Source organism: Elephantulus edwardii, unplaced genomic scaffold (assembly GCF_000299155.1).
Source record: "Elephantulus edwardii isolate Elephantulus edwardi_28Jun2011 unplaced genomic scaffold, EleEdw1.0 scaffold00104, whole genome shotgun sequence".
NCBI lineage: Eukaryota > Metazoa > Chordata > Mammalia > Macroscelidea > Macroscelididae > Elephantulus > Elephantulus edwardii.
Window position 1 is genome coordinate 9,833,116 of NW_006399854.1, and position 14,021 is coordinate 9,847,136.

Here is a 14,021-nt window from a genome sequence, read left to right on the forward strand (position 1 = left end):
GTGTGTGTGTGTGTGTGTGTGTGTGTATGTGTAGTCGTCCTTCTTCCTGCAGCTTCTCCCCTCCAGGTAACCTGTCAGGCTGTCGTGTGTGTGTGTGTGTGTGTGTGTGTGTATGTGGTCGTCATTCCTCCTGCAGCTTCTCCCCTCCAGGTAACCTGTCAGGCTGTCGGGGTGTGTGTGTGTGTGTGTGTGTGTGTGGTCATTCTTCCTGCAGCTTCTCCCCTCCAGGTAACCTGTCAGGCTGTTGGGTGAGTGTGGGGGGTGTGTGTAGTCGTCATTCTTCCTGCAGCTTCTCCCCTCCAGGTAACCTGTCAGGCTGTCGGGGGTGTGTGTGTGTGTGGTCGTCATTCTTCCTGCAGCTTCTGCTCTCCTGCACTAGTCGGCACAGATTGTACTCAGCTTGCTGCACAGCAAGTGTCCAGGAGCTTCCTTTCAGTGTGAAATTTGCTTCACTGCTCTTCTTTGTTGGAGCGCCTGTCTTCCTTGCTTTGTTTTATTTACTCGTTTTAATGAAGCAGTACATGAATAGATGACAGAAAACAGCACCTGGGAGATACGTTTTAAATTTTTCCCATATGTATTTATTCTGCTCTCCTATCTGACTGACAGTTTGTTTGGTTTGAGATTTCTAATTCAGAAGTTGTATAAACTGTGTTTCTTTAGGATTTTGTAAGTGCTGCTCCATTATCTTTCAAACTTCAATGTTATTATTAATAAGGCTGATAAGAATAGCCAGCATTTATTGAACATTTACTGTGTAATGCTTTGATTGTAAGATGGCTTTAGAGAGTCAGAGAGTATAGATTCTCAATCTGGAGTGTCTGCGTTTCCTCTCTTCTGTATTTTCTTCTTTCAGCTGAAATTTCCCATCATTTTTATTCATTGAAAGTAATTTTTCTCCATCTCACTGAGGTAAATGTATAATGATAATAAATCCTTTGGAGCTCTAGTGGCCTAGAGGCAAGAAGCTGTACTGCAATCCCAAAGGTGCACAGTTTGAATCCAGCAGATGCTCTGCTGGAAAAGGGGGGGGCAGTCTTCTCCTGTGCCAGTTGGATCCAATTCAGTGATACACAACAAAATTTTTTAAAAATTTAAGAAATATAATAAATCCTTGTTTGAGAATCCCGTAAGTAGACATGTATTGATTGTCCTTGCCTTTGAGAAAAGGGTCACATTTTCTTGTTGCTTCCTATGTCAGGTAATCTCTGACTGTATCCTAGACATTATGATGTTATAGTGTAGAAATTGAATTGCTTTAGCAAGCAATCCATTTCATTTAGTTAATCTCAACCTTCAAATTGTCACTTTTACAGTGAGCAATCACTCATAGGTCAGTTCTGCTTTCAGTTTGTGATTCCAGGGTCAGCCAGGTAGGGATCTGAATTGAGGTTAAGCATAGAATTTGGAGTATCTTCACTTGTTCTCTTTCTGGGATTCATTTATACTGTTGGATAACCTGGTTATTCTTGCTGGAAGGATGGTGAGCTTTCTATTAGAATTTGGGTGTCTTCCCTCCACCCTGAACTGTGGCCATTTTCAGGGCACAAAGAAGAAAGCACCAAGACAGAGTAGGGAGAAACTAACTCCCTGCTGTTTCTTCTAATTTTTAAATCTTCACTATAACCTGTCTGCTTTTTTTACGTCTACTTGCCTCTCAGGAGACCCACCCTCTCTCTTTGTGCAGAGTTTATTGTTGTTATTTGTAGAAGAATTGATCAAGAGGCAGTTATTGGCTCTGGAGGTGGACTCCACGTATTGTGGGTTCAAATCCCAGTTTGCACTTATTAGTTGTGTGTCTTGATGAATTACTGGACATGTTATGTAGCATCATTGCATTTTTTTTAATGTCAGATTGGGATATTAAATTTTATACTGTGCTGAGATAAAAAATTAAATAGTTCAGAACTGTTAAGATAATTTTTATTTTATTGCCTCCTACTAATAAATGCTATTTTGTTTTCAAATTTTAAAAATATTTTTGTTTTGATTCTCTTTTTCCTTGTCCCCATCGATGCACTTACTCCCCTTTCTAGAAGCTTTTGGAAGGTTTCTTTTTGCTATTTAGAAACTTCTTGATAGTTTTTTATTTGGGTACTTTTCCTTCACTGTGCTGAGTACTCAGCTGGCCCTTTTGGTCTGAGAATGCAGGCTGCATTTATTTACTTCCACACTTTATTTTTCTCCTGTTGTTGCCTGTTGTTATTAGGTTCCATTGAATTGGTTTCAACTCAGAGCAATCCTATGCATAACCACCATCCGGTCCTGCACCAGCCTAACAATAGTTACTGTACTTGAACCCTTTGAGTAGCTGCTGTGTCCATCCATCTCATTGAAGGTCTTCATCTGTTTCACTACCAAGCATGATGTCCTTCTCCAAGGACTGGTCCCCTTCTGATGACGTGACCAAGTACATAGGTGAAGTCTCACCATCCTTGCTTCTGAGGAACATTCTGGCCAGACTTCTTCCAAAACTAGCTCATATTCTTCTTCCTTTTTCTTGCTATGTACTGTCAAATCAGATCTGACTGGCACAGGAGGAGATTGCCCCTCCTCCAGTGGAACATCTGGTAGATTTGAACCGCACACCTTGGGGATTGCAGCACAGCTTCTTACCACTAGGCCACCGGAGCTCCCTTAGTTCATAATCTTTATGAACACCATCATTCAGATACCTTAGTTCTTATCTTCCTTATTCATTGTCCAATTTTCTCATGCATATGAGGCTACTGAAATGTATATTGTTATTAGGTGCCATCAAGTCAACTACAAATCATAGCAACCCTTTGGAAAACAGATCAGAACCTTGCTCTACACTACACTGTGCTAACATGCTTGAGCCCATTGTTATGGTCATTGTGTCAGCCCATTTCTTTAAGAAAAGAACTCTTTCTCTGACCTTGTATCTTTCTCAGCATGGTATCTTGTTCTAAGGGCTAGCCTCTCCTGACAGCATGCCTAAAGAATGTAAGGTTAGTTTCACCACCCTTGCCTCTAAGACAAACCTAGTTGCAGTTTGTTCAAGACAGACTTACTTGTTCTTTTGACAGCCTGTAGGGAATTTGATACCTTTGTCCAGCACCACAATTCAAAGACATCTTCTAAATCTGGCTTGAATGTCTATCAGTTTCCTGTTGATATACTGTTGTAGTCTTTTACAGAAATATTTTACTTGCATGTGATGATATTGTTTGAGTAGTTCCTTACTCTGTTGGTTTTTGGGGTTTTTTTTGTTTGGAATGGGAACAAATATGAATTTCTTCCAGTCAGTTGGCCAGATGGCTTGTCTTTCAAATTTCTTGACCTAGGCTAGCGAGCATGTCCAGGGCTGCATCTGTTTATTGAAGCACTTGTGTTGGTAATCCATAAGTTTCTGGGGCCAGATTTATTTGCCAGTGCTTTCAATGCGGCTTGACATTATTTTTTGGTTACTATTGGTTTTTGATCGTGTGATCCTCCCTGAAATGTCTCAGTGCTGACCAGTTCTTTTAGGTGCAATGACTTTTATGTGTTTCTTCATCTTGTTTAGGTACTTCCTGCATCATTCAGTATTTTGGTCCATATAGGTTGATTTTTCTCTCTGACACACCCATTCACCCATACACTCACTTACACACAGGGCTAGTAATTTATTGTGGTTTAGGCAATAGTTGACAATATTAATTTTTATTCAATAATTTTTTTTTCCTTTTGCAACATTACTTGCACTCCCTTCAGCATAATGGCACCCTTCCATTTGTCCTTTTGGCCCCTTCCTGCATTGAGCTGTGTTTTATTGGTCTATCATTTGCCTAAAATATCGCCAGAGGTGGGTTCATTTCCAGGTTTGAAAGGTATCTGAGAGTACAGACACAGGGGTCCTACCAGCCTCTATTATATGTCTGATTTTTTCTATAATACCAGTATGTCTGGGTTTTTTTTCTGTTTTATTCTACATTTTTTTCCCCTACTGTGTTCAGGACCTTTTGTTGTGATCTCATTCAGAGCAGTGGATTATGATAGCTGAGTACAATCTAGTTCTGGTCTCAAGCTAGTAGATTCTGGGATTCACAAATGCCAGTATTTCTTAGGAGTAATTACTTTTTTCTTGAGTCTTTAATTTTCTTCACTTTGTTTTGGTCCACATTGGGGAGGAAGAGAGAAACCAGTTCTTGCATCTTAGATGGCGGAAGTACATATAAGATAGCTTCATGTGCTGCAGTCCTGAAGCTGTCCAGTTCGAATTCACGAGATGCACTACTGGAGAACGAGGAACATTCTCCTCCTGTACCAGTTGGATCCGATTCGACGGTACACAAGAAAAAAAAAAAAAAGAGAGATAGCTCCAAGGAACTGTACTGTTCCACTCTACAAGAGATCACAATAGCAGATCTTGGATGTTGTTGTTGTTATGTGCTGTTGAGTCACATGACTCATAGTGACCTTGTGTACAATAGCCCTGAAACCTGCTTGCCAACCTTATTGTCTCTGACACACCTTTCTTCATTACTCCAGTCTCTGAATCAATACATCTCATCTAGGTTCTTTCTCTCTTGTGCTGTCCCTCCTCCCTTCCAAGCAGGATGTCTCTCTCCAAGGACTAATCCCTCCTTGCCACATGCCCAAAGTATGTAAGACAAAGCCTCAGATTCCTTGCCTCCAAGAAGCAGCCTGGTTTCACCCTCTCCAGGATGAACCTGTTTGTTCTCGTAGCATTCCATGGGATAGTCCATGTGCCATCTAGTTGCTTGCGACTCATAGTGACCCTATATACAACAGCCCTAAACCCTGCTCTGTCCTGTGCCAATCACACTGCCTCTGACACACCCATCCCAATTACCCCAGTCACTGAATCAATCCACCTTATAGAGGGTCTTCCCCTCCTGTGCTGTCCCTCCACCCTCCCAAGCATGATGTCCCTCTCTAAGGACCTGTCCCTCCTTGTAACGTGTCCAGAGTATGTCATATGAAACCCCAGAATCCTTGCCTCCAAGGAGCAGCCTGGTTTAACCCTCTCTAGGATGAATCTGTTTATTTTCTTGGCAGTCCATGGTACATTCAATACTCTTCTCCAGCACCACAGCTCAAAGGCATCAATTCTTCTATCCTTCCTAGTCATTGTCTATCATAGAGGAGGAGAATAATGTGGAGTGGACCTCAAAATTATAAAACTAGCTTGGCTTGCTGGTCTAGTAGAGACTGGTGGAACCTCAAAGACTGTATCCTTTAATCACCCTTTGAACATAGAACTGAACTCACTTTCAGCCAAGCAATAGACCTACAAGGTGAACAGTGATACCAGGGAGATACTTACTGTACAAGATCAAAAGGACAGCATTTGCCCAGGGATGAAGATCAGAAGGCAGGACGAGATAGAAAGGAAGGAGATTGTTGTTAGGTGATGACTCATAGTGACCCTATAAACAACAGATCTGAACCCTGTCCTATTCTGTGCCAAATGAGTCTCCTATTTATTGTTGAGCCTTCTAACTAGCTTGTAACAGTTCACTATTATAAGTGGAAATGCTATAAATATCCTTGTAGTCTATCTTTGCTCATATTTTTATTTATTTTGTAGGATTAATTCCTGGAAATTATATCCTTCTGAGTGAAAGACAATACTTTTTTTTTCTTATTGTGTACCATTGAGTCAGATCCGACTGGCACGGGAGATTGCCCCTCCTTCTCTAGTGGAGCATCTGGTGGATTTGAACCATGTGCCTTTGGGATTACGATGTGGCTTCTGGCCACTAGGCCATCAGAGCTCCTGATACATATTTTTATAACCGGAAAATATGCTTTTAATATAGACCCTAACCCTACATTATAATAAGTTATATTTTATTTTTTAAAGATATTTTCTTTTTATGTTTAAATTATCATAAAGATAGTTCTGTTCATTATGCTTTTTCTTTAAAGTTTAATTGCTTTTCTGTTGTTGAGGAGAAAACAAAATGTACAACAATTCAACAGATTTTATATATATATCTTTCAGTGACATTGGTTAATTACATTGTTGTATAACCATTCTCAGTCTCTTTTTCTCTCTCAAATGAACACAAACTCACGGCTTTCTTAGATTTCTAGCTAATCTTTTGAGTTGTGACTATCAATTTGATTTCACATAGATAATTCTTAAAGAGTATAGTGGCCTTGTGTAACAATGAAAGGATATTTTTAAAGAGAAAAGTGAACTGGTGGGGGTCGGGAGGAAAATGTGCAACAATGAATGAATGGAAATCCAAGTTTTCTGTAAACTTTTGTTAAAATATCAATTAAAAAACAAACAAACAAAAAGTATAATGGTCAAGGGAGACATTTTTATTGTTGGATTTGTAGAAGACTTGAGGGGATATTTGGTTTAAAGTTTAAAAATTAGCTCCGGGCAATACTTCCAGTAGTTCATCCACCCTCTGTGGCTCCTTGAAGTTTAGAGTCCATGAGCATTTACAAGTCTATTCTGAATTTCCCCCTTTTGTCAGGATTCTTCAATAGAATTTTTTATCAAAATGTTCAGTAATGGTAGCCAGGCACCATCCAGTTTTGGTGTCATTGCAATGGATGTTATAAAAGTTTTGGAAATAGAACTAAAAAGGAAAAAAATATAAGAAGACGTGCATGCAAAGGTAACTGGATTAACAATTATTTGTATTTTTTAACTTGATGATGATCACATTTTCCCCAAAGAATAATAATTTGAAGAGCTTTATTTTTTACATAAATTTCCTGAGTTTCTCTTCTTTAGAGGGAAAAGACAACTCTGAAGTTAGGTTTTTTAAAAGTTAACCTCTTTTCCCTTCAGAGTCTGACGACCCGTCTCAGGGAGCTGGCTGTGGTAGTAAGGATAGCTCTGCACTGTGTGCTTCCACTCAGCACCCTGCTCATTAGTTGAGAACCATTGCTCAACCTGATTTTCTCATCCTTCTCGTAGGTGTCAGAACTGGGAAGGTGGAATTGGCGGGGTGCCGGGGATGGAAGCCCACGGTGGCTATACTTTCTGTGGCCTGGCTGCGCTGGTTATCCTTAAGAAGGAGCGTTCCTTGAACCTGAAGAGTTTATTAGTAAGTGTCTGTTAATCTGTGTTCCTCTCGAGCAGGAAGCCTGCTCGCCCTTCTCATAGCCAAACACTCTACTTTGAGTCTCAATACAGTGGTGGTTCTTTGGGAGAAGAGCTGGATTTGATTACTGGCCGGGACACCTCATGTCCAGTCATCATTCATCTGTCACTGGAGGCGTCTGTGTTACGATGCTAAACACGGTTTCAATGGAATCTCCCGACAAAGACAGACTAGAAGGGAAAGCCAGTCATCTATTTCTGAAAGTCAGGCTATGAATCCTGACGATCCAGTCTCATTGTATACAAAATCACAATGAGCTGTAGCTCATTTGACAGCAAATAACATATCGTAACAGCAGTATTCCAGATTTGAACCCTGCTTCTATATCTTCCTAGCTATGGTATCATCATTCTATCTTGGGCAAACACTTAATTTTTTATTTCAAATTCCCTTTCTTTATAAAGTATGAATACTTTTTTCTTTGAAGATTACATGAGAGAACATACAAAACCAACTTTGTCCATTATGGTACCCAGTAACCATTAGTGTCCTCTTAGCCAGGCTAGTCCTTCTCTCCATTTGCTTTGGTGGACCCTTTTCACAGGGCTCTTACACATTCAAATTGTGAAAGAGTATAGAACAAATCCCTGGCATCACAGACTTCAAAATATAAAACAGTCTGGCTTAAAACAGTTAAGCTGGTAGAGTGAGTGTGAACACCTCCCCTTCACCCTCACCCTGTAGTACCTGTTTTGTCTTTTCTTGCTTAACACTTAGCCCACTGTCATTAAATGTGTCATCCCTAACGCACTGATTCTTTTAAAACAGAATGGAGATTTTTAGTGCCTGAACCTGCACTGCATGTTTTCATGTCTTTTAAGAATTTGGAATTGTGACTGTGGATGGGTTTTGCCTAAGCAGAGATACAATCTAGACTCTACAAATGTTCACTTTATGAAAGGGCTGGGTCTCCCTTTGATAAAAGTCTCTAATGGTTACTTAGAGGAACTTGACCCAGGAAGCATCTGGGCATGAGGGAAATGCCCCACCACTCTGCCCTCTCAATTTAGAAAGGCAGTTCTTCAAGTTAACGTCTGGTGCTTGGAAGTCCTAGGAATGAAATGGAAGTACTTGGTTGTCTGGTAGGCACTGACCCCTTCTAGGGCAGAGGTGAAAGTGCAATCAGTCTGGAAAGAGCTGGAACAGGGGAGCTGAGCCAAGATTAGCACTGGTGCCTCCAAAGGATCACACTGACTTTTGTGTCAGAGAGAGAAAGGGAGGTAAGAAAGCCAGGCCAGTGAAACGCAAGTGCCTCCAAGCCAGGAGATGCCCACAGAGTGGCCCCTGGAAATCTTGTCCTGCTAGAATTGTGTCTTGTTCAGCCCCAAAGCACCTCTCCTGTCTGTGTCTCATTCTTAGCAATGGGTGACGAGCCGGCAGATGAGATTTGAAGGTGGATTTCAGGGCCGCTGCAACAAGCTGGTGGACGGCTGTTACTCCTTCTGGCAGGCCGGGCTTCTCCCCCTGCTCCATCGGGCGCTGCATGCCCAAGGTGAGTCCTGGGGGCTGGCAGCAGGGCTGCGGTTCTTCCCCAGGGTGGTGGGAAAATCAGGAAGCCAGAGAGGGGTTTTTAGTTTAAGAATATGACTAAGGTTCACCCGAACCTAGCTGTGATATGAATTCGTATGCAAAAAGATGTACATAGCATGCGAAAGCTGTACCATGCATCAGGAAGACTGATGAAGAGCTGATGTCTCTGAAGAATTCATCAAGAAGACTGGAGTGTCCTGAATTTTGAACTCCCTGCTGCAGCCTCCTACTTTGGGCCATGCATTTGCAGAATAGGACTTAGTCCCACAGCTTTTTGGGTCTTTGCTATGTCAAACTGCCTGTGGTGGCCAGAAATGGTCTTTAACAGGTCCTAGGGCCCCATGCACAACAGAACAGAATGCTGCTCCCTTCTGTGCCATGGTCAGTTGGAAGTGGGACCACTGCAGTCCATCAGATTGTCGCTGACTGGTTTTCAGAAGTAGATCACCAAGCTTTTCTTCCTAATCTGTCTTGGGCTGCCTGTTCATATCACAGTGACAGGCACACTCCCACTAATGTATGGGTGGGACTGTGCTTGAGGTGCATTGGCTAAGAATCCAATCCGAGTCTCTCCCATGAGAGGCAAGAACTCCACTAACTGAAAGTGACCATGGCCCCCGTGGTCAGTGTGTACTCCCTCTATGCTGCTCTGAGGCTGCTGCTGCTTCTGTCACCAGGATGTCAGTGCCCTAGTTTTCCCTTCTCACATAAGCAAAAGAATCGCACCAAGCAGAAGTGACTAGAGGAAGGGACAGTGCCCAGGTACCGTGGTAGAGCAATGTACAGCAGTCTCAGGGCTTCCTGGGAGAGCAGACATTAGTTTTCAGAGCATTAAAATGTAGGCCAAAGTTTTTTGTTAGAGTAGGGACGAGACAAAAGTGAGGCGGCAAACATGAAGATAAAAAGTAAAGACAGATTGCTTATAAAGTTACATCCCTATGGTGTGGACCTCCCTCCTTGAAGGGAATTATGGAGGAGAGGCAGTGTGCTAGTGAGTGAGGCTCACTTTATGGCCCCCTTCTCTGGGTAGGCCTTTTGGGCCAGAGTCTGGGCCAATGAGACGATGCCATCCCTGTTCTCTGACATCCTCCATGCATCCAGAGTGTCGAGGCTTCTGACATCCCTCGTGTGTCCAAAGCACGAATCTATGCATGTCAGTAGCTGCTTCCTGGCTCTCATGAAACTTTTGCATCCTCTACATCATTGGTTCCAATCCGAACAACATTTATGTTACTTGCAAGGGTTGGTTTATCCTGCCCTGGTCCCATGGAGCTGGCCGCCTCAGCTGGTTGTGAGCGAATTCTCAACCCAAAGCCCTTTACTGGTCTTGTCAGAGCTGAGAATCTCCAATGTGTCCATGCTAACAGAGAGGTAAAAAAAGGCTATTGCTTCAAGAGCAGAGAACCAGGATCCACCCAGAAAAGACCTAGCATGGCTAGCTAGTTGCATAGCTGCTGTCTGCAAAAATGTTTTCTTTTACATTCACTGAACAAATGCTAAATGCAAATAACATGGTACGCTTATTGTTGGATTGGAATCTGAAATGGAGATGCAGAACCATCTCTAGTATGATAGTTATATGTAACAAGCAAACATTCTGGGAACAGTTGCCTGTTACTTCTTGAAATGTCAGGCTTCCTGCTAATTCCAGCATCATGATGAACAGGGCACCTCGGAGTAAGTCACTGGGAGAGGGGAGTTCATGGCTACCTCGCTTGTGGGAGGCCTCCATGAGACCCCAGGGGCCCTCTTTTGTCTGGATGTAGTAGTTGAGGAATTAGTTCTTTGAATGTTGAAGATGAGACTTTTTTCCTGCCCCTTTCCCCTTTTGTTCTAACTTGGCTGGTCTTCCTGAACCCATTTCTTTTGTTTTGTACTTGCATTTGGGTTCTTGAGTAGTGGCCGCCTTTGATGCTGAATTGAAGTAAACAGTCTCTGCTCTTCCTGTTCTCCCCTGCTGGGTCTGGCTTGAGATTTCTCTGACCCAGTCACTCTAGACTCAGACACTTTGGAGCCCTGGGCGTTTAGCCCTGGGGTCCTCCCAACTCAGGAGTCCCGCCCTCAGCTTCAGACTTGACAGCTAAAGGTTTACAATCCTCTAAAAGTACACTTTCCTAAAACTGCAGTAACTTATAGTTGTGGTGATCGCTTTACTTGGAACTGGTTGGGACTGGGCACCCGTAAAGCTTCCAGCCTTTTCTGTGCCTTTCTGTGGTCATTACAGGTGCACCTGGCAGGGAAATCTGATGAGTGCTCTGACAGGAGAGCTTTCTGTCACCATTTGCAAGGGGCCACTGCCTGACATTTAACTTATTACAGCCGCAGCTCTAAAGACTAGTCACCTTCTTTTTAAAAAAAATACTTTTATTTTATGTTGGTTTGCATACAAAACTCACATACATTGTGTTTCACACAAACTGTCATTCACATTGTCTTTCATAGGACCATTCCCATACATTGTGTTCTATAAAATTAATCACCATTGATCTGTGCCCCTATTACTCTGTCTTTTCCAATCCTCACTGGATCTTTTACAATTCCTTTACCCTCTCCCTCTGCCCACCAAACTCTGTGAACTCATGGTTTCCCTCCCTCAGCACCCTCAGTCTCCTGATTCCCTTTCCTACCCCTTTTGGACTTTTAGACACATCTCACTAGTTATCTTTCTGTTTTTACAATAACGGTCTTATATACAGTATTTGTCCTTATGAGACTCAATCAGTTCATCCAGCCTCTCTGATGTTCCATAGCATTTTCCCAGATTCTTTCTCCTAAGTGCTGCATAGAATTCCATTGTGTGAATGTACTTCAATTTCTTAATCGGTTCATTTGTTCATGGACTTTTCCATTTTCTTGGTAATTGTGAATAACGCTGCTATGAACATTGGCGTACAAATCTCCTATTTGTGCCTCAGTTCAGTCTTCCTTGGATTATATTCCTAGCTGTGGAATAGCTGAGTCATATGGAATTTCTATGGAAATAGGGAGTTTCTGTATTCAGCTTTTTGAGGAAACACCAAACTGCCTTCCAGAGTGGTTGTACCATTCTGTACCACCAGCAATGCGTGAGAGTTCATCCTCTCCAACAGCTATTGCTTGCTGTCCTATTAATCTTTGCCACTGCTGTTGGGATGAGATGGTATCCCATTGTGGTTTTGATTCACATCTCTCTTCTTGCCAGATATTTTGAGCATTTTTTCATGTGTCTGCTGCCTATCCAGATGTCTTCCTCTGAAAAGTCTTTCCAGGTCTTTTGCCTGTTGACCTGTTTTGTAATTAGGTGACCAGTCTTTTTCTTGTGGAAGCCCTGTAGTATTCTGTAAACTTTCATTATGAGACTCTTGTCTGAGATGGCATCACTACATGTTTTTCCCCAGAACTAGTCACTTTCAATGATTGTCTCCTTGTGACAAAGGCGGCCTGTGACTCTTGGGTTTCTAGCTCTTTCCCTGGCCTGGGAGAAGATTGTGTTGAACCTAAGGGGACACTTACCTCCTTCTGAGAATTGGTGGACCTGGAACAGACTGTAATCTAGATCAAAGGGAAGTGCATTGAGCAGTGGGCAAAATACTTATCTTGGAATTCAGAGGAGTTATAGAAAAGCATTCAGAGTATATTGTGATCAAAGTTAGGCTTCAAAGCAGAATGTGTACAATCCCATTTTCCAGTGCAGAGGCAACACATTGATAGAATTCTAATTATAGGTGGTGATAGTTTTCTCCTTTTTCTTATTTTGTATCTTTAATTTCCCTCCAGCTGCCATATATTTCTTGGAGGAAAGAGAAGGAAAATTTTTCTTTTTTAAGAAAAAAATCTGTAAATTAAAGACAGGTGAAAAGCTGGGGTAAGTATTTGTGATCTGTGATGAGGGGCTAATTTCTTTGTTTTAAAATATTCCTACAAATCAATAAGAAGAGAATGAACAACCAGTGGAAAAATAGGCAAAGAATCTGGACAGGTTCCATGAAATGAAGCCCTGCTATTATTAGTACTGCTTCTGCTACAGCTGCTGCTGCTGCTGTTGGCTGTCGACTTACCAGAACTCACTCACCATGTCCCGGAGACTGCACTGAGCAGTTCACACGTATTTTCCTCATTTCATCCTCAGCACAATCGTGCAAAATATATATGATTGCTATCCCCATTTAAGGCATGTGATTTGAATCCACAAGCTGCTCCGTGGGAGAAGGATGGGCAGTCTCCTTCTGTGTTATAAATTGCCTCTGGAAACCTGCTGGAGGGTCAGCTGTGAGTTGACTTTGACTCCACGGCACACGACAACAATCTCAGTTTTACATGTGGAGACACAAAGCACAGAGAGCGTAAGTGACTGATTGTAGCATCTGGCTGCCACGTAAAACAGTTAGTTGGCAGTTGTGCAGATGGGGTGGCATCAGAGCCAAGCTCGTAACCACTACCAAAAACCTAAAAACCCAATGCACTGCCATCGAGTTGACTCCATAAGAGTAACCACTAATCAAACAACAGCATGTTCAGCTCATTTGCAGTGATATAAATGCAAGTTAGAACAGTGAGGCACTGTTCATTTTGATTATCAGATTGGCTGAGGTAATAAAAGCCCAGCAGCAGCCTGTGTTGGGGACAGTGTGGGAAGCCAAGCACTTGTGTGCTATTAGTGGAGGTGTAAATTGGTGCATCATATTTTAGAGGGCTGTTTGGAGACATCATTTTAAATCATAAGGATACTTATCCTTTAAAACCAGCAAGTGCACTGTCAGGAATTTAACTATAGAGATAATAACAAAGGATGTATGTTGAAGTTTTAATAGCAAGACCCCCTATATGTCCATCCAAAGGTTAGCAGTGAAATACATTATGATCTGTCTATATACTAGCAGATCTTTATGAGCTGATATGGAAAACTATCCAGGATACATAGTTAAGGGTGGAAGGCAAGGCCCAAGGCAGTGTGCAGAGGAGCCGTCTGTCCATGTGCACTTGGGTTGCAGATATAAAACTTTCCCTGGAAACATGCGCAAAACAGATGCCTTTACCAGTGGGGATCTCTGCAGAGGAAGGAGGGCATACCTTTCTTTCTTTCTTTTCTTTTCTTTCTTTCTTTTTGCTGAGTTTTAGGTTTTATTGTTTTTTGTAAAAATTATTTCATTTATTTTTAATCCCTTGTTCCAGATTGTTCTCATATGTATAATGTCTAATCATATATTCCTTTCAGTTCTTTCCCTCATCTGTTCTATTTCAGTGTTCATTACAAATCTACTTTCTGTATTCCCTCTCCAACCACCCCATATCTGTCCTCTATTTTATAACAGCGCTGTTATGCAGTATTTGTCCTTTTGTGATTGAGATATTTCGTTCAGCATAATGTCCTCCCGTATGTTGTGTAATATTTTAAATTTTTTTATTATTATTAAT

The 14,021-nt window shown here is 41.9% G+C and overlaps 1 protein-coding gene across 1 annotated transcript in view; it reads left to right on the top strand.

Moving 5' to 3' along the window:
• The window catches only part of FNTB (farnesyltransferase, CAAX box, beta), a 97,933-nt gene that overhangs the window by 71,981 nt on the left and 11,931 nt on the right, over window positions 1-14,021 (top strand). Inside the window, exons 8-9 of the mRNA XM_006891806.1 lie at window positions 6,911-7,040; window positions 8,457-8,589. Of these exons, the coding sequence (XP_006891868.1) occupies window positions 6,911-7,040; window positions 8,457-8,589 (263 nt within the window). The remainder of the gene's footprint in view (window positions 1-6,910; window positions 7,041-8,456; window positions 8,590-14,021) is intronic.